The 22,120-nt window shown below is 37.6% G+C and overlaps 1 protein-coding gene across 6 annotated transcripts in view; it reads left to right on the top strand.

Annotated features, from left to right (window-relative positions):
• The window catches only part of MYL3 (myosin light chain 3), a 95,770-nt gene that overhangs the window by 69,501 nt on the left and 4,149 nt on the right, over positions 1-22,120 (top strand). For all 6 annotated transcript variants that reach the window (XR_010090792.1, XR_010090793.1, XR_010090794.1 and 3 more), the window contains exons 3-6: positions 15,213-15,362; positions 18,477-18,650; positions 19,552-19,629; positions 20,874-20,917. Coding sequence is in view for 1 of the 6 variants with exons in the window: in XM_063452827.1 (XP_063308897.1) it covers positions 15,213-15,362; positions 18,477-18,650; positions 19,552-19,629; positions 20,874-20,902 (431 nt within the window). In the remaining 5 variants the exon portion in view is untranslated. The remainder of the gene's footprint in view (positions 1-15,212; positions 15,363-18,476; positions 18,651-19,551; positions 19,630-20,873; positions 20,918-22,120) is intronic.

The raw sequence follows: 22,120 nt of genomic DNA on the forward strand, positions 1-22,120 counted from the left end.
TCCTTTTACATTCTATACTATACACCTTTACTCCTTTACTTTATATACTACATTCATTTACTCCTTTACCTTCTATACTATACTCTTTTACCTTCTATACTATACTCATTTACAGCTATACCATCTATAATGTACTCCTTTACATCTATACTATACTCCTTTACAGCTATACCACCCTATACTATACTTGTTTACTCCCATACCATCTATACTGTACTTCTTTACCATATATACTATACTCCTTTACTGCTATACCATCTATACTATACTCCTTTACTGCTATACCATCTATACTCCATCTATACTCCTTTACTATCTATACTATAGTCCTATACTCCTATACCATCTATACTATACTCCTTTACGCCTGTACCATCTATACTATAATCCTTTACTCCTATAACATCTATACTATACTGCTATACCATCTATACTATGCTCCTTTACATCTATACCATCTACACTCTACTCCTTTACTGCTATACTATCTATACTATACTCATTTACTCCTTTACCATCTATACCATCTAAACTATACTCCTATACCAGCTATACTATACTTATTTACTCCTGTACCAACTATACTATACTCCTTTACTTCTACACCATTAACATTCTACTATGTTACTGCTGTACCATGTATACCATACTGCTTACTCCTGCACCATCTATACTATACACCTTTACCATATATACTATACTCTTATATCATCTATTCTATACTCCTTTACTCCTGTACCATCTATAGTATGCTCATTTACAATCTAAACTATAGACTTCTTTACGGCTACACCAGCTATACTATACTCCGTTACTGATATACCATCTATGCTATAATCCTTTACTCTTTTACCATCTATACCATGTTCCCTTTCTCCTGTAACATCTATACTGTACTCTCTTTACTCTTTACCATCTATACTACTCTCATTTACTCCTACACCACCTATACTATACTCCTGTACCATCTATAGTATACTCTTATATTTCTTTACCTTTTATACTACAATATATACTTCTTCCCTCCTTTACCTTCTATAATATACTCATTTACTCCTTTACTTTCTATACTCCTTTCCTCCTTTACCTTCTATATTAAACCCCTTTACTCCTTTACCTTCTATAATATACTCTTTTACTCCTTTACCTTCTATACTATAATCCTTTACTCCTTTACTTTCTATACTGTATTCATTTACCCCTTTACCTTCTATACTACAGTCCTTTACTCCTATACCTTTTATACCTTTTATACCTTTACTCCGTTACTTTCAATAATACACTCCTTTACCTTCTATACTACAATCCTCTCCTCCATTACACTCTATAATATACTAATTTACTCCTTTACCTTCTATACTCCTTTCCTCCTTTGCCTTCTATACTAAACTCCTGTACTCTTTTTACTTCTATACTAAACTCCTTTACCTTCTATAATATACTCTTTTACTCCTTTACCTTCTATACTACAATCCTTTACTTCTTTACCTTCTATACTTTACTCCTTTACATTCTTTACTACAACCCTTTACTCCTTTACCTTCTATTCTATACTTCTTTACTTATTTACCTTCTATACTATACTCCTTTACTCCGTTACCTTCTATACTATACTCCTTTACCTTCCATACTATTATCCTTTACTCCTTTACCTTCTCTACTAAACTCCTTTACTCCTTTACCTTCCATACTATTATCCTTTACTCCTTTACCTTCTCTACTAAACTCCTTTACTCCTTTACCTTTTATACTACTATCATTTACTCCTTTACCTTCTATACTACAATCTTTTACTCCTTTACCTTTTATACTATACTCCTTTACCTTCTATAATATACTCTTTTACTCCTTTACCTTCTTTACTACAATCCTTTACTCCTTTACTTTTTGTACTATACTCTTTTACCTTCTATACTATACTCCTTTACCTTCTATACTACAATCCTGTCTTCCTATACCTTCTATACTACAATCATTTTCTCCATTACCTTCTACACTATACTCCTTTCCTCCTTTACCTTCTATAATATACTCAATTACTCATTTACCTTCTATATAACAATCCTTTACTCTTTTACATTCTATACTCCTTTCCTCCTTTACCTTCTACACTAAACCCCTTTACTTCTTTACCTTCTATAATATACTCTTTTACTCCTTTACCTTCTTTACTATACTCCTTTACCTTCTATACTACAGTCCTTTACTCCTTTACCTTTTATACTATACGTCTTTACTCATTTACCTTCTATACTACACTACTTTACCTTCTATACTACAATCCTTTACTCCTTTACCTTCTCTACTAAACTCCTTTACTCCTTTACCTTTTATACTACTATCATTTACTCCTTTACCTTCTATACTTCTATCTTTTACTCATTTACCTTCTCTACTAAACCCATTTACTCCTTTACCTTCTCTACTAAACTCCTTTACTCATTTACCTTCTATACTACAATCCTTTACTCCTTTACTTTTTGTACTATACTCCTTTACTTTCTATACTATACTCCTTTACCTTCTATACTATACTCATTTACCTTCTATACTACAATCCTTTCTTCCTATACCTTCTATACTACAATCCTTTACTCCATTACCTTCTACACTATACTCCTTTCCTCCTTTACCTTCTATAATATACTCAATTACTCATTTACCTTCTATATAACAATCCTTTACTCTTTTACTTTCTATACTCCTTTCCTCCTTTACCTTCTATACTATAATCCTTTACTCCTTTACTTTCTATACTGTATTCCTTTACCCCTTTACCTTCTATACTACAGTCCTTTACTCCTATACCTTTTATACCTTTTATACCTTTACTCCGTTACTTTCAATAATACACTCCTTTACCTTCTATACTACAATCCTCTCCTCCATTACACTCTATAATATACTAATTTACTCCTTTAAATTCTATACTCCTTTCCTCCTTTGCCTTCTATACTAAACTCCTGTACTCTTTTTACTTCTATACTAAACTCCTTTACCTTCTATAATATACTCTTTTACTCCTTTACCTTTTATACTACAATCCTTTACTTCTTTACCTTCTATACTTTACTCCTTTACATTCTTTACTACAACCCTTTACTCCTTTACCTTCTATTCTATACTTCTTTACTTATTTACCTTCTATACTATACTCCTTTACTCCGTTACCTTCTATACTATACTCCTTTACCTTCCATACTATTATCCTTTACTCCTTTACCTTCTCTACTAAACTCCTTTACTCCTTTACCTTCCATACTATTATCCTTTACTCCTTTACCTTCTCTACTAAACTCCTTTACTCCTTTACCTTTTATACTACTATCATTTACTCCTTTACCTTTTATACTACTATAATTTACTCCTTTACCTTCTATACTTCTATCTTTTACTCCTTTACCTTCTCTACTAAACCCATTTACGCCTTTACCTTCTCTACTAAACTCCTTTACTCCTTTACCTTCTATACTACAATCTTTTACTCCTTTACCTTTTATACTATACTCCTTTACCTTCTATAATATACTCTTTTACTCCTTTACCTTCTTTACTACAATCCTTTACTCCTTTACTTTTTGTACTATACTCTTTTACCTTCTATACTATACTCCTTTACCTTCTATACTACAATCCTTTCTTCCTATACCTTCTATACTACAATCATTTTCTCCATTACCTTCTACACTATACTCCTTTCCTCCTTTACCTTCTATAATATACTCAATTACTCATTTACCTTCTATATAACAATCCTTTACTCTTTTACATTCTATACTCCTTTCCTCCTTTACCTTCTACACTAAACCCCTTTACTTCTTTACCTTCTATAATATACTCTTTTACTCCTTTACCTTCTTTACTATACTCCTTTACCTTCTATACTACAGTCCTTTACTCCTTTACCTTTTATACTATACGTCTTTACTCATTTACCTTCTATACTACACTACTTTACCTTCTATACTACAATCCATTACTCCTTTACCTTCTCTACTAAACTCATTTACTCCTTTACCTTTTATACTACTATCATTTACTCCTTTACCTTCTATACTTCTATCTTTTACTCATTTACCTTCTCTACTAAACCCATTTACTCCTTTACCTTCTCTACTAAACTCCTTTACTCCTTTACCTTCTATACTACAATCCTTTACTCCTTTACCTTTTATACTATACTCCTTTATCTTCTATAATATACTCTTTTACTCCTTTACCTTCTTTACTACAATCCTTTACTCCTTTACTTTTTGTACTATACTCCTTTACTTTCTATACTATACTCCTTTACCTTCTATACTATACTCATTTACCTTCTATACTACAAACCTTTCTTCCTATACCTTCTATACTACAATCCTTTACTCCATTACCTTCTACACTATACTCCTTTCCTCCTTTACCTTCTATAATATACTCAATTACTCCTTTACCTTCTATATAACAATCCTTTACTCTTTTACTTTCTATACTCCTTTCCTCCTTTACCTTCTATACTAAACCCCTTTACTCCTTTACCTTCTATAATATACTCTTTTACTCCTTTACCTTCTATACTATACTCCTTTACCCCTTTACCTTCTATACTACAGTCCTTTACTCCTTTACCTTCTCTACTAAACTCCTGTACTCCTTTTACATCTATACTAAACTCATTTACCTTCTATAATATTCTCTTTTACTCCTTTACCTTCTATACTACAATCCTTTACTCCTTTATCATCTATACTATACTCCTTTACTCCTTTACCTTCTATACTTTACTCCTTTACCTTCTTTACCTTAACCCTGTACTCCTTTACCTTCTATTCTATACTTCTTTACCTTCTATACTATACTCCTTTACCTTATATACTACATTCCTTTCCTCCTGTACCTTCTATACTATACTCCTTTCTTCCTTTACCTTCTATACTGCCCACTGAGAAACAACTAGTTTAGATATATAATGAGGGTGCTGGACTATACAGGGAGCACAGTTATTCATTTTTTCTTTGGTCAGCAACTTCTAGGAGAAATATACTAAACTCCTTTAGTCCTTTACCTTCTATACTACTATCCTTTACTCCTTTACCTTCTCTACTAAACTCCTTTACTCCTTTACCTTCTCTACTAAACTCCTTTACTCCTTTACCTTCTATACTATACTCCTTTACCTTCTATACTACTATCCTTTACTCCTTTAACTTCTCTACTATACTAATTTACTTCTTTACCTTCTATACTACAATCCTTTACTCCTTTATCATCTATAATATACTCATTTACTCCTTTACCTTTATACTGTACTCCTTTACTCCTTTACACTCTGTACTACAATCCTTTCTTTTTAAGGGTTCTTGCATAGCAAGACCACTTAATGTTATCTCACATATATATTATTCTGATTATTATAACCATATTTACCACCCTAACTCCTCCCACAGTTTTTACACTACATAGACAGTAATATATCGAAACGTGCAGATTGTTCCCGATTGGATTGCTATTACTTTGTGGAACATTTCGCTGAAGGGTTCACGGAATATCGTCGTTCTTGTGGCGAAATTGGTCCCATAGAAATGAATGGCAAAATGTTCAAAACTAGAGTGGGAGCTGGCAAAAGCTGAAAAATCAGGACATGATTTCTAAACTGCCACCACTCCCTCATTTTCATGCCCACCTACACAAATCTTATATCAAAACGTTCAGCTATCCCTGCTGCCACTAGAAATGTCCACGGCTAAGCCATAGTCCTGATAGTTTTCACAATATGACCATTTGTTTGCAACTCACGCCGTCGATTGACATTCATTGAAACTTCACTCTAGCCAGCTCAAACTTGAAGGGCAATTTCCTAACTGCGACTGTGCCTTCATTTTTAATACTTCAGAGACATACTATGCATCAAAATGTAGGTCTGGGTCTTGTGATTCACAATATAAAGCTCTTCGCTGTAGGATGTATAGTGTTTAAAATATGACCGTTTGAAGATAGCAACCACCAAAATACTCTGACCTGTGCCAGGCTGCAGCAGCAAGTGATGTCATAGACAGGGCCTTTTGTACACCTGCTAATGTTTTTTATAAATGTATGTTTTAATGTAACTGTGAAGCACTTTGGGCAACAACGTTGCAATTAAATGTGCTATATAAATAAATAAAAGTTGAAATGCATTTCTCACTCTATCAAGTTTGCCGTGTGCACTTTTTAAATTTGATCAATCAATTGGTTAGTGTAATGTTTACTATCTTTACTCACTCCAAACACTCTACACAGTTACTCTGCCCAGTCCAACCTTTCCACAGTTACACCAGCCACTCCAACCACACAACAGTTACTCAAGCCACTCCACCCAGTTACTCCGCCCACTCCAGTTGTAGACTACTGGTGGAGGCAAGAACACTTCACACAATTTCCCCAGAAATTTTAGCTTTTCTAGTTTATACTACAATCCTTTACTCCTTTACCTTCTGTACTATACTCCTTTACCTTTTCTATTATACTCCTTTACTCCTTTCCCTTCTATACTACAATCCTTTACTCCTTTACCTTCTTTAATATACTCATTTACTCCTTTACCTTTTGTACTACAATCCTTTACTTTTTTATACTACAATCCTTTACCTTCTGCACTATACTCCTTTACTCCTTTACATCTACATGCAGTAACCATATCTGGATTGGTTCTTGCTGGTTCTTGGAATTTAGACTAAAGCCTTTGTTTGACTTTTCTTCATTATTATTCATGGTAAAATACACAGAAACATGAACAATCTGTACTTCATTCAATATCTATGTTCACCTGTTACAGTTACACCTATTGGCAGACACACCTGCATACATGCTTTGTATTGGTAGATATTGCAATGCAGGTGCACACAAATATTAAATAATGGGATTTTAATAGACTTGCTTGAATATTTCACTAAGAAACAACCACCAGGTGTCTGTCTCTCTTATATATGCGTATTTAAAACCTGTCCATTACTAAACGTTCAGCAACAGCCACTTACCTGCAGTGGGAAATTCAAACAATGTCCGTAAGATCCAGGCACTAGCACAGATGATATCTTCCCTAGCAAACCACAGACGTAACAGGAGTCATTTCTATACAAGATCTCCTGCGGGTGAATAGTATGAACGTGCCTTCTGCATTATACATTTGGGTTTTAGTATTGTGGAACTGATTTATTTATTCCATCCCATGAATTACCCCATGGGGATACCCCTATCTCTCTGGGTCAGGATAGGTTCCAGCAAAGATTCAAGGAAAACACGTTGAAAAATGTATTACTTGGAGATAAATAACATTTCCGTTCTGAATGTCATTTCTCTCCCTTTTTCTTTTTTGTTTCTCCGTTCCTCCCCCGATTACCTTAAAATTATATTTTTTCTTTAGTTCCTTTTTAAAGATAAGCATATAGTTACCATGATGTATTATTGCATATTATCCTGTTGAATGAAAACACACTTTAATCTCTAATATCTGAATGTTTGGATTGCTTAATAAAAAATAAATAATGAAACTCAGCAGCCAATTTAGCCCATTTATTGCAAAAGTGCAAACACTTCAATAGGAACATGATTAAAAATAATTGGTAAAAAGCAGAACATTTTACTAACAAGTAAATGAATGCCTTTAGTTTAAAACCTCTCTGTTGAGGTAACAGGCTGTCAATTACTAAAAGTGATAAAAGATATTATTTCCCAGTTGAATGCTTTAGTGTTCTATACCTTGTGAAGTTTAATGTAATAAAGTAAATTGAACTTTGATTTATTTTGTTAGACAAATAATGATTTGTGGGATTGTAAGAGTCCTTGAACTAATATTCACTCTGATTCCTCCTTTACAGCTAACTATGTTAAGCTGTGGATAAATATGAAATACATTGAGCAGATAACGTATTTTAATTATGATAGCTCACACTGTAGACATTCTAAAATGACCTGACGCTCTTTGTAGAAATTTAAATGCAAGAAAAATAATTTAATTGATCGCACTGCATTACCAGGTTTATTCACAAAAGTTAGAATTACCATCAATTAAAAGAGATTTCAACGGGAATTAAAGCAAAAAGAGCTGACTGGAAAAAAATCTCCAAGGCAACTAGGTACTAGCTACTTTGGCCTTAAATTGGAAATTCCCTTAAACTCAATTTGAATTCCTGACAATTGTCACCTTAGTGAATTAACATGTGTGTGCTAGTATTAATTTATTATCAGCTATTTCAAACAACCATAGAACCATTCGGCCCATCTAGTCTGCCCAATTTTCGAAAAACTTTCATTAGTCACTGGCCTTATCTTATAGTTAGGATAGCCTTATGCATATCCCATGCATGCTTAAACTCCTTTACTGTGTTAACCTCTACCACGTTAGCTGGAAGGCTATTCCATGCATCCACTACCCTCTCAGTAAAGTAATACTTCCTGATATTATTTTTAAACCTTTGTCCCTCTAATTTAAGACTATGTCCTCTTGTTGTGGTAGTTTTCTTCTTTTAAATATAGTCTCCTCCTTTACTGTGTCGATTCCCTTTATGTATTTAAATATTTCTAACATATCCCCCTTGTCTCGTCTTTCCTTCAAGCCATACATGTTAAGATCCTTTAACCTTTCCTTTTAAGTTTTATCCTGCAATCCATAAACCGGTTTAGTAGCCCTTCTCTGAACTCTCTCTAAAGTATCAATATCCTTCTGGAGATACGGTCTCCAGTACTGCGTTCAATACTCCAAGTGAGTCTCACCAGTGTTCTGTACAATGGCATGAGCACTTCCCTCTTTCTACTGCAAATACCTCTCCCTCAGATGTTGAGGTTAGGACTCTATCAAACTATTCTGTACTCTGCCCTTGGGTTTTTACGTCCAAGATGCATTATCTTGCACATATCCACATTAGATATCAGTTGCCACAACTCTGACCATTTTTTTTAGTCTACCTAAATCATTTGCCATTTGGCTTATCCCTCCTGGAACATCAACCCTGTTACATATCTTAGCATCATCAGCAAAAAGACATACCTTACCATTAGTGATGTCCCGAACGGTTCGCAGGCGAATAGTTCCTGGTGAACATAGCATGTTCGCGTTCACCACGGATGGCGAACATATGCGATGTTCGGTCTGCCCCCTATTCGTCATCATTGAGTAAACTTTGACCCTGTACCTCACAGTCAGCAGACACATTCCAGCAAATCAGCAGCACACCCTCCCTAGCAGACCCTCCCACCTCCTGGACAGCATCCATTTAAGATTCATTCGGAAGCTGCATTAATTTTTTTTTTTGTTTTTGCAATTTCTTCTTATTTATTATTTTTTTTCAGTGCATATAAATGTTACAAGCAGATACTCCCCCCAGACACTCTGTGTTACTGCAGATAATTCCAAAGAACTTTCCCACGCTGTGTAAAATGACACAGAACACTCTGATTGGTTAGATTCCAAGCCCACCAATCAGAGTGCTCTTTGTCATTTTACACAGCGTGGGAAAATTCCAAAGAACTTTCCCACGCTGTGTAAAATGACACAGAACACTCTGATTGGTTAGATTCCAAGCCCACCAATCAGAGTGCTCTTTGTCATTTTACACAGCGTGGGAAAATTCCAAAGCAGGGGTGGGGGCCGGGGGGAGGACAGTAGGTCCCCCCCCTCATTATTTTTATGGCCCCCACCCACCGCGCAGGGGTGGGGGCCGGAGTGGGGAGGACAGTAGGTCCCCCTCTCATTATTTTTATGGCCCCCACCCAACGCTCACGGGAGGGGGCGGGGGGAGGACAGTAGGTCCCCCCTCATTATTTTTATGGCCCCCACCCACCACTCAGGGGTGGGGGTGGGGGGAGGACAGTAGGTCCCCCCATTTTGATTTATGGCCCCCACCCACCGCGCAGGGGTGGGGGCGGGGGAAGGACACTAGGTCCCCCCCCACCAGTGTGTATCAGGGTCCCTGATGACAGGTGTCAATCCATATCTGCCAAGTGACCCTATGTAGGGGGAACAGTCCCTATTCTGATCTGTGTCAGTGTGTTTCAGGGATCCTTAGGATAGGTGTCAATCCATATCTGCCAAGTGACCCTATGTAGGGGGAACAGTCCCTATTCTGCTCTGTGTCAGTGTGTATCAGGGTCTCTGAGGACAGGTGTCAATCCATATCTGCCAAGTGACCCTATGTAGGGAGCAGTCCCTATTCTGCTCTGTGTCAGTGTGTATCAGGGTCTCTGAGGACAGGTGTCAATCCATATGTCAGGTGTCAATCCATATCCATTGTGATTTAGGAATGTTAGGTGATTTATGCCCTTTATGGATTAAAACCAGACTCTGCATCAACTGTGAAATTTTCCAAGGGAGTTTTGCCATGGATCCCCCTCTGGCATGCCACAGTCCAGGTGTTAGTCCCCTTGAAACAACTTTTCCATCACTATTGTGGCCAGAAAGAGTCCCTGTGGGTTTTAAAATTCGCCTGCCCATTGAAGTCTATGGCGGTTCACCCGGTTCGCCGGTTCGCGAACATTTGCGGAAGTTCGCGTTCGCCGTTCGCGAACCGAAAATGTTATGTTCGCGACATCACTACTTACCATCAAGATCTTCTTAAATATCACTAATAAAAATAATAAAGAGAATGGGTCCAAGCAGAGGCGGCTCTAGACTTTATGAGGCCTTAGGCGAAACGCAAACATGAGGCCCCACTAACAAAAAAAAGTGTCACATATACACATTGATGCACTGTCTACCTGTGTATGTGCCTGAGAGTGTGTCTGACAAAGAGTATCCTTGTGTGTGTGAATGTATGTCTCTGAACATGTTTGCGTTTTTGTCTGAGACCCTATGTGTATGGGGTAGCTGCTTGAAGTGTGTTGTGTGTATGGGGGGGGAGAGGCGGGTGATGGTGAGAGGGGGGTGATGGTGTGGGGGTGATGGTGAGAGGGGGGTTGATGGTGAGAGGGGGGTTGATGGTGAGAGGGGGGTTGATGGTGAGAGAGAGAGGGAGAGGGGGGTGATGGTGAGAGGGAGAGAGGGGGTGATGGTGAGAGGGAGGGGGGGGTGATGGTGAGAGGAGGGGGGGTGATGGTGAGAGGGAGGGGGTGATGGTGAGAGGGAGGGGGTGATGGTGAGAGGGAGGGGGTGATGGTGAGAGGGAGAGGGGGGTGATGGTGAGAGGGAGAGGGGGTTGATGGTGAGAGGGAGTGGTGGGTTGATGGTGAGAGGGAGCGGGGGGTTGATGGTGAGAGGGAGCGGGGGGTTGATGGTGAGAGGGAGGGTAATGGTAATGTGAGAGTGAGAGGGGGGTAATGTGAGAGTGAGAGGGGGGATAATGTGAGAGTGAGAGGGGGGATAATGTGAGAGTGAGAGGGGAGATAATGTGAGAGTGAGAGGGGGGATAATGTGAGAGTGAGAGGGGGATAATGGGGATAATGGGGATAATGGGGGATAAATAGAACCTCTTCCTCTGTAAACTCACTTGTACCAAATGACTCAATTGTCCTTTGTCCAATTTCCTTTTTCCTTTTTCTATGGCTAGAATATTTACCTGTATGTGCATCAGTTTGTGTATGTCTGTGTATCTGTGTGTCATTGTTTGAATGTGTATATCTGTATGTTTGCCATGTTTTGTATCTGTGTGTGTGCCATCATGTCTGTGCAACTGTATGTGTGGCAGTGTTTGTATCTGTGTGTCTATGTATCTACAAGTCAGTGTTTCTATCTGTGTGTTTACCTGCATGTGTGTCAGTGTGTCTGTGGATCGGCACTGTATATAGATATATTATATACCTAGGGCAGAGGAGAAGCAGAGGATCCTAGGAAAGAGGAAAAGGGGAGATGGGGCAGAGAAACACATATACATTTGAACTAACAGCATCTATATTAATAGCAAACATTTAGCTTATAAAAGGGGTAAAATTTATGGTAATGAGTTGCCAATGGGTACACAAATTAAAAAAGACTGGGAACCACTTACTTAGACAAAACAGCAAAGTTGGGAAAAATAAACCTCCTTAGCTCAGCTGAGTTGGGATATGGCTGCTGTTTCACTCGGTTTAACTCTTTGCATGAGGACATCCAGCATCTTCAAAATCCCCATAGAAAATCATGAATTCAAAATCTATGTAGGGGGAACAGTCCCTATTCTGATCTGTGTCAGTGTGTTTCAGGGATCCTTAGGATAGGTGTCAATCCATATCTGCCAAGTGACCCTATGTAGGGGGAACAGTCCCTATTCTGCTCTGTGTCAGTGTGTATCAGGGTCTCTGAGGACAGGTGTCAATCCATATCTGCCAAGTGACCCTATGTAGGGAGCAGTCCCTATTCTGCTCTGTGTCAGTGTGTATCAGGGTCTCTGAGGACAGGTGTCAATCCATATGTCAGGTGTCAATCCATATCCATTGTGATTTAGGAATGTTAGGTGATTTATGCCCTTTATGGATTAAAACCAGACTCTGCATCAACTGTGAAATTTTCCAAGGGAGTTTTGCCATGGATCCCCCTCTGGCATGCCACAGTCCAGGTGTTAGTCCCCTTGAAACAACTTTTCCATCACTATTGTGGCCAGAAAGAGTCCCTGTGGGTTTTAAAATTCGCCTGCCCATTGAAGTCTATGGCGGTTCACCCGGTTCGCCGGTTCGCGAACATTTGCGGAAGTTCGCGTTCGCCGTTCGCGAACCGAAAATGTTATGTTCGCGACATCACTACTTACCATCAAGATCTTCTTAAATATCACTAATAAAAATAATAAAGAGAATGGGTCCAAGCAGAGGCGGCTCTAGACTTTATGAGGCCTTAGGCGAAACGCAAACATGAGGCCCCACTAACAAAAAAAAGTGTCACATATACACATTGATGCACTGTCTACCTGTGTATGTGCCTGAGAGTGTGTCTGACAAAGAGTATCCTTGTGTGTGTGAATGTATGTCTCTGAACATGTTTGCGTTTTTGTCTGAGACCCTATGTGTATGGGGTAGCTGCTTGAAGTGTGTTGTGTGTATGGGGGGGGAGAGGCGGGTGATGGTGAGAGGGGGGTGATGGTGTGGGGGTGATGGTGAGAGGGGGGTTGATGGTGAGAGGGGGGTTGATGGTGAGAGGGGGGTTGATGGTGAGAGAGAGAGGGAGAGGGGGGTGATGGTGAGAGGGAGAGAGGGGGTGATGGTGAGAGGGAGGGGGGGTGATGGTGAGAGGGAGGGGGGGTGATGGTGAGAGGGAGGGGGTGATGGTGAGAGGGAGGGGGTGATGGTGAGAGGGAGAGGGGGGTGATGGTGAGAGGGAGAGGGGGGGTGATGGTGAGAGGGAGAGGGGGGTGATGGCGAGAGGGAGAGGGGGGTGATGGCGAGAGGGAGAGGGGGGTGATGGCGAAAGGGAGAGGGGGGTGATAGTGAGAGGGAGACGGGGGTGATGGTGAGAGGGGGGGTGATGGTGAGAGGGGGGGTGATGGTGAGAGGGAGGGGGGTGATGGTGAGAGGGAGAGGGGGAGTGATGGTGAGAGGAAGAGGGGGGTGATGGTGAGAGGGAGAGGGGGGGTGATGGTGAGAGGGAGAGGGGGGGTGATGGTGAGAGGGAGAGGGGGGTGATGGTGAGAGGGAGAGGGGGTTGATGGTGAGAGGGAGTGGTGGGTTGATGGTGAGAGGGAGCGGGGGGTTGATGGTGAGAGGGAGCGGGGGGTTGATGGTGAGAGGGAGGGTAATGGTAATGTGAGAGTGAGAGGGGGGTAATGTGAGAGTGAGAGGGGGGATAATGTGAGAGTGAGAGGGGGGATAATGTGAGAGTGAGAGGGGAGATAATGTGAGAGTGAGAGGGGGGATAATGTGAGAGTGAGAGGGGGATAATGGGGATAATGGGGATAATGGGGGATAAATAGAACCTCTTCCTCTGTAAACTCACTTGTACCAAATGACTCAATTGTCCTTTGTCCAATTTCCTTTTTCCTTTTTCTATGGCTAGAATATTTACCTGTATGTGCATCAGTTTGTGTATGTCTGTGTATCTGTGTGTCATTGTTTGAATGTGTATATCTGTATGTTTGCCATGTTTTGTATCTGTGTGTGTGCCATCATGTCTGTGCAACTGTATGTGTGGCAGTGTTTGTATCTGTGTGTCTATGTATCTACAAGTCAGTGTTTCTATCTGTGTGTTTACCTGCATGTGTGTCAGTGTGTCTGTGGATCGGCACTGTATATAGATATATTATATACCTAGGGCAGAGGAGAAGCAGAGGATCCTAGGAAAAAGGAAAAGGGGAGATGGGGCAGAGAAACACATATACATTTGAACTAACAGCATCTATATTAATAGCAAACATTTAGCTTATAAAAGGGGTAAAATTTATGGTAATGAGTTGCCAATGGGTACACAAATTAAAAAAGACTGGGACAACAGTTACAACAGACAAACACTTACTTAGACAAAACAGTTACAACAGACAAACACTTACTTAGACAAAACAGCAAAGTTGGGAAAAATAAACCTCCTTAGCTCAGCTGAGTTGGGGTATGGCTGCTGTTTCACTCAGTTTAACTCTTTGCATGAGGACATCCAGCATCTTCAAAATCCCCATAGAAAATCATGAATTCAAAATCATGCTTTCTTATGGGAAAGGCCTACTGTGTGTGCAGCCTTAGCCACACGTGTATTAGGTCCCCCCTCGCTTTGACGTTGGAGAAGATGGAAACAGAGCCAGCGCCAAGGGATGTTTATGCTGGAATAAGGTGAGTGTTTTAAGTGTGTGTTTTTAACCCTTTAATAAATGGGGGGGAGGGGGGGAGGGGGGGAGAGGAGGAGGAAGGGGCATAGGAGCAGGTGGAACACAGCTTTGTATTCCTAACACTATAGTTTTCCTTTAAATTTGAAATTCGCTCCGGCTGTTTAGTGAATAAATCCCTAATATGCCCAGCTCATAAATATGATGTTCAGTCAACAGGTGATTTTTCTTTATGGTTTTGGATCCGTTTGGCTCAAGCTGTCATGTTTTAATAATTTCTTTGCAATGTTTCCAATCGTCGTAGAGAATTTGGAATCAGACACAAGTCCTCTGTCATGTTACACTGCAGATGGTAAACCGCACAGACATTCGAACTGCGATTCCAGGAAATATAGTTAATCATAAAAAATGATGTGGGTGATCGTAATGTGTAAGGCCTCACCAAACCAAATATTTGTTAGGATTTGCAATAATAACCAAAAGTAACTATTTCAAAAAAAGGCAATGGTACAAAAATTGAACATTTTCTCTTTTCTTTGGCAGAATTTAAGGAAGCCTTCTCACTCTTTGATCGGACCCCTAGCAGTGAGTTAAAAATCACCTACGGCCAGTGCGGAGATGTCATGAGGGCTCTGGGACAAAACCCAACAAACGCTGAAGTTTTAAAAGTTCTTGGCAGGCCAAAGCCTGAAGGTTAGTATGGATCTAGGATTTCATATTTCCAGAAATACCATGTTATGAAAACAGACATGTTTTGTCATTTTAAATGCATTTAAGCCAAAACAAATGATAAATGAAATATTGGAAATATTATTTCTCAGTCTTGAAACTCTGCAATCTGTTTCTCTTTACACGGAAGCAGCATAAAAAACATGAGATAAAATAAACACAAAACAAAATATGCCCACTAGATAAGCAAAATAACAAAACGTACTAAAAGGTGTATTCACCAAGAATAAGTGAAGCAAATAAATAAGAGAAGGTGTGAACAATATATAAAAGAAGCAATACCACCTCGGTATCAACGCTAGGACATTGGCCAGATGAATCTATAGGGAAGGACAAACTGGAAATAGTGTAATCATACAACAGATATGTAGACACACAACGAGAATGCTAAAAACTCACAAGAGTTCAGAAATATTCAGGCTCATCATCCTTCCATATTGGGGTGATAGACGTAAGTGTTCCAATTAGCTAGAGGTCTTCTTGTACTTAAAAAGATCAGAAAACATGCAGATAGTGCAGATGGTAATATTCACAATAGATTTATTAAAAATGCACTTACAACACAGTAGATAAAATACAGCATCTCTCCATAATATATGGATCTCTGGAGTGATATGTGTGTGTGTGTGTGTATATACATGAGATATATACATATATTATATCTATATTATAATACATATATTAATATAAAAATACACGTATAATTAAATTACACACACATGGATATATATATAATATAAAGATATAATAACTATATATATTGTATATATATTATAAAATATACATAATAAGTAACAAAATAAATAAAAAAATAATAAAAAAATATCAAAAATTAAATGTCATTTTATTCTAACTGTATTTTGATATTAATATATGTATATTTATATATCAAATTTGTAAGTTTTATTTATATATCAAAATACACTTAGAAGGAAATTATATATTTATATATATATATATATATATATATATATACATATATATATATATATATATATATATATATATATATAAATGAGTAAGAGATGCACTCTCATTACTTTTTTAAGCAAATAAATAAGAATTGTTTTTCCAAATGTAGGTACTACATCAAATTCGATCGGTGTTTCGACCCGTTCGGGTCTTTCTCAAGATCTTGACAACCCAGGCCGAAAGTCCAGAGAATTAAATTACCTAGCCTTATATTTAACTGTGTAACTGTCACTGACACCCTAAAACCTGTACATGGGGGGGGGAGGTACTTTTTTACTCAGTAAACTTCACTGAACACAAATATTAGTTTTTTAAAACAGTAAAACATATCACAGCAATGATCTTGTCAGTGAAAGTGAAGATTTGAGAGTTTTTCGCACACAAACGGCACTTTCACTGATGATACCATTGTTGTTATATGTTTTACGGTTTTGAAACACCAATATTTGTGTTCAGCTAAGTCTCCAGACTATAACAGTACCCCCCATGTACATGTTTTATAGTGTTTTTGAAAGTTACAGTGTCAAATATAAGGCTTGAATTTCCATTTTTTTCACATTGTAATTTGTCAGATTGGTTATGTTGCCTTTAAGATCGTATGGTAGCCCAGGAATGAGAATTACCCTCATGATGGCATACCATTTGCAAAAGTAGACAACCCAAGTAATTGCAAATGTGTTTTGTTCAGTCTTTTTTAGTAGCCACTTTGTCACAAACACTGGCCAAAGTTAGCGTTCATAATTGTTTTTGCATTTTTAACACACAGACAAATATAAATGCTTACTTTGGACAGTGTTTGTAAATAAGTGGCTACCACATAAGACTGGATATACCCCATATTGAATACCCTGGGTTGTCTACTTTAAAAAAAAATATGTACATGTTAGGTGTGATTCAGAGATTTATGAAAGATAACAGTGTTACAATGTAACCTTTGATATATTTAAAAATATATATTTTGAAACAGCAATGTCCTACTTGTACTTATAGCCCTACAACTTGCAAAAAATAGCTGAGAACATGTTAACCTTGGTAATGTCTAAACTCAGGACAACATTTAGAAACTATTTAGCACGGGGTGTTTTTTGGTGGTTGTAGATGTGTAACATATTTTGGGGGTCAACGTTACAAAAGGTTTTTTGGTTTTTTTATCATATTTTATATCATATTTTATAAAATAATTTATAGTACATTATATGATATGATGAAAATAATGGTCTCTTTAGACAGACCATTTAATGGCGAGAAAAACTGTATATAATATGTGTGGGTACAGTAAGTGAGTAAGCAGAAAATTACAGCTAATCACAAACACCGCAGAAATGTGAAAACAGCCCTGGTCCTTAACAGTAAGAAAATTGAAAAACAGTCTGGTCACTAAGGAGTTAAAATCAAACAAGTCCAAACAAGAAAGTTCAGGAGACACCCCAATGGATGAATCAAGAGACCTAGGTGAACATCTAGAGCGTCCAGTTTGAACACAAGATATTTAATGCTTAGAGAAGTTAAGAAATAATCAAATATCCATATACCCAGAGTTCGCTTCATTTAAATACCTCTCAATTCCAACACGGATTTATCTATTTGTACTCATTGTATGGTGGCCATTGAAGTACGTATTGCTTGTTATTGAAAATCCTGTATCATTCCTTCAGAGGGTCACTATAGAAAACAAGTGATTTTATGGCTGAAAATGGAAAAATTAATTCTACGCATTCCTCACTGTGGGACTTGTAGATAAATACAGTGATAGAGTTATCCTAGGGGGGGACCTTGAGGTGTTAGCAGTAAAATCAAAATGAGAGTCTCGCATTTTCTATCTCACACCCAAAGCCCAGTCCCTCTATTAGCCACCATTTTAACAAGGACGCCATGATTTCCCTGCATTATACATGACTAAGCCTCTCCAGCACTCCTGGACGACCACTGCTACACCCTGGTTTTGGATGTCTCTAGCTTGTGCTCTAAGCTCTCGTTAGCAGTATTTACTAATGTGACATAAGAAAACAACCTTATGTCCACAATATCCCAAAAACATTGCCCATTTGTCAATTATTCCAGATAATTTAATAATGGATAGATTTTTTTTTCTTTTTCTTTATACAGAACTGCACACAAAGCTGATGGATTTTGATACATTCTTACCCATGCTCCAGCACATATCGAAGTCCAAGGAGAAGGGGACGTACGAGGACTTTGTGGAGGGTCTCCGCGTGTTCGATAAGGAGGGAAACGGCACTGTTATGGGGGCTGAAATCCGCCACGTCTTGGCAACTCTCGGTAAAAAGGGAAAAAGCAAACTTTATGATATTTGCAATCAGCTTCACCCTGAAAATGTCACTTTTTAGTGAACTGAGGATCTAACATGTCTGATATCTAAGATGGAAGCGTAATTACCGTTAATATATTAATTACTATCCTTTGAATGATTAAAAGTGTCCTTGACCTCCTTTACTTCTCCCCCACGCGTTCCATCATCCTCAGATTATCTTGCTTTCTCACAAATATGTTTTCCTTCTCTGATAGACATGTGCATAATTTGCATTTGTTTAAAAAAAAAAAACAACTAATCAATTTATTTAAAAACTGACTCAACGACACAAACAAAAACTATTTGTTCATTAAAAGCAAATTGCTTCGGATGATTCCATTTATTTTCAAACAAATCAATTGGTCTAGTCCCTCATATCTCCCCAAAAGGGTCCATTAAACAGCGACATATGAGAAGTCGGCAAGCATTAAAATGCAGGTTAAGATAGTAGGACATGAATAAAGAATGTCAATTCCATCATAACTCACTACGTTTAAACACAAACAGTAATTGGGGTAGAATACTATTATTTGATATTTTTCAGGATGTGTGTTGTACAGGATTCTCTACACAAAAATGTTTGTTTTTTGTAATATGAAAACAACATGCAAATATTTTAAAACAAATACAGACATTTTGGTTTATTTATCATTTAACTTGCAGACAATTTCTCCCACATCTTCATATTTTTTTTATATATTTTTATCCAGAGTGTGGCTAATGTTATAGGAGAGAAGAAGCAATGAAAGTTGATTTTTTTATTTGTTTTTGTCTAAAAGTCCCAACGTAGCTGTTCGTACGCCATTGATACATCGCTCTGTATTGAACTGTTGAAAGGCAATAAATAATAATATTCTGTATGACCTTTAGGTGAAAGAATGACAGAAGAAGAGGTAGATAAACTCATGTCTGGCCAAGAAGATTCCAACGGATGTATAAACTACGAAGGTAAAATCTGCGCAATTTTTGAAATCATGTATTTTTTTCACTTAAAGGTAAATTTTATTTCTCTGAAAATTAAACCACTAAATAAAGTGTTTAAATTGTCTATAAGTTGTGTTAACTTTTTTTTTTTACATACTCCATTTTATTTTAACTGCATATTGAAATTAAGCAATCGGCATCATAAGTAAACATAATATTAGCATCGTGGGAGTGACATTTCTCCTTTAAAGATTCGTTAAATATTATATTTTCTTTAAGTGGAGAGAAAAAAGATGTGGCTTGATCAATCATTTGGTCTTTTCTTTCTCATGTCACGTTTCAACATATTTTGACCCGTAAAATAATCCACAAGCACAGTTTCCAAAATAAAAGTTTTTATTGGCATTAATTAGTAAAGTCTCCCACTGCTCAGTGTGTAAATCTTCCAATCTGCAATTCTAAGCGATTTATGGTGGTTGCAAATTGGAACAAGAATGGAAATCTAAGATGAAACCTGGAGACCTGAATTTCACTAAATGCAAAAATACAAGAATGTTATAGAAAGTCGGAGGGGGAAAAGTACACTTTTTATTTTTTGGCAATCATATTTGCAAAAACTGTTTCTGTCAGACTGGTTAACTTTTTATGCAAATCACCAAATCACCAGGGAGCAGTCAGCTTCGGAAAACAACGTCTGTCCCAGTGGGTCGCGAGGAGCCACCCCGGAGGGTTTTTAAACTAGAATGTAAAGCACCATTCTTTTTTATTTTATTGAAAACTCCCTTTTCATTAATAGCAACAATAATAAAAAAAAAAAATCTTGTATCATCTTGTGCTTTGCTATTCCTGAAAGTGGGGGAGTTTAAATTGTGAAGCTATCATTCCACCCACGCAGAGATCACACCCTCATGATCATTGTTAAATCATGTATGAACTTATTTTATTATTATTATTATTATTATTACTATTATTAAATATTAGAGCTGCTTGTTAACATAGGAATATTTAGTCATAAATGGATGTATGATAGATGATTTTATTTAATTTAGGACATTTATCAGATAAATTATAAGAAACCATTTTTTTGATATTATGTTATTTGTGTATTACTATTTATTTAATATTTTGCCACAATCTCCCTGAAGGAGTAAACGTTTTTTACATTTTTAGGCCACGTCATAATGAAATACGTGTAATGCGTAATATTGTGATATCAAATCCTGCACAAAGAGTTTATTGAATAATTGCTACTTTGTTTATCTGCACAGCTTTCGTGAAGCATATTATGGCAAACTGAATGCAAGCTCTCAAGGTAAGTTAAAATGTATGCAGCGCTACAGCATCTGTTGGGGTGTTATGTGGATTGTTTTTGTATGACCATCGTGGTAATAGACATCAGGTTTGAATAATTACAGTTAAGTGTCTTTAATGAACTAAAACCCACATTCGTAGAACACGAAGGACCAAATAAACATACAGTACTCAACTCATCCCTCTCTAATTTAGAGTAGATAATATTTTATAGACACATCGAACTTTCCACCAGCTCTAAAGTAGAGAACGTTCTAGGTGATGATTTAACTCCTTCAGTCTCAGCAGATTGTCACCAGAATAATGGCCACCAATATGATTTCATCTTTCACTAGTCAACAGTGGACTATTTTCTGTTTAAAAAAGGCGCTGGGTTCGGGAGAATTCCCATAGCTTTTCTCCAGATTCCAGGTCCCCGCGTTCCACCGCTCCAGGCGTAAGCTGTGTTGCTGGGACTTGTTTTATCTGAGTTAAACTTTAGCAGGATAGCAGGCTGGAGTCCTTGATACTCAAAATGGCCTTAGAGCCTTCACAACTAAACATTATTTTTTTTTCTTTAGGTTTGTTGAGCTTTATGGGAAATGTAGTCCACAGGTGTCCGCAGTGTAATTATTAGAAATATTTGTCTCAGTGAACCGTCTTCTCACAGGGTTATTCACGAAAGTGGGAATACAAGGTGAATTTCACATCTAAAGCCAAAGTACCCGAACTTCAAAAATTCTCTTAGTCAGCTACGCGTCCAGTTCGGCTACTCTGGCCTTACATTCAAAAGTCACTTTGAATTCTTCTTGAATTTTCACTTTAGTTTTCCGAGGAAGATGTTGGCAGGACTCTGGTCGGTTTAAAGCGATTTATTCTCCAGAATGTGAGAGTGGAGCTTGTCTCATACCCAGTAATTCTAATGTTTAACATGATCACCCCCGTTCCCATCCACCTTATCACAATGCTGTTTCATTTGAAAACTTCTTGGGTAAAACCTTCTGATTAGTTTTTCAGTGTGGCGCATCATGTTTGTATTAAATATATGTTTGATTGAATTTTCTAACTGGAGAACATATGAGACAGATGTCGTAAAGGATTAATATCACTTTTACAATAATAAATGAATAAATAAATAAATAAAATTTATAATAAAATCAGAGTTAAAGTTATTTTTATTTGTCATTCCAAACATGCATTTCTGAGCTGTGCCCTGTCAAAAATC

This window comes from Pelobates fuscus, chromosome 4, assembly GCF_036172605.1.
Source record: "Pelobates fuscus isolate aPelFus1 chromosome 4, aPelFus1.pri, whole genome shotgun sequence".
Taxonomy (NCBI): Eukaryota; Metazoa; Chordata; class Amphibia; order Anura; family Pelobatidae; genus Pelobates; species Pelobates fuscus.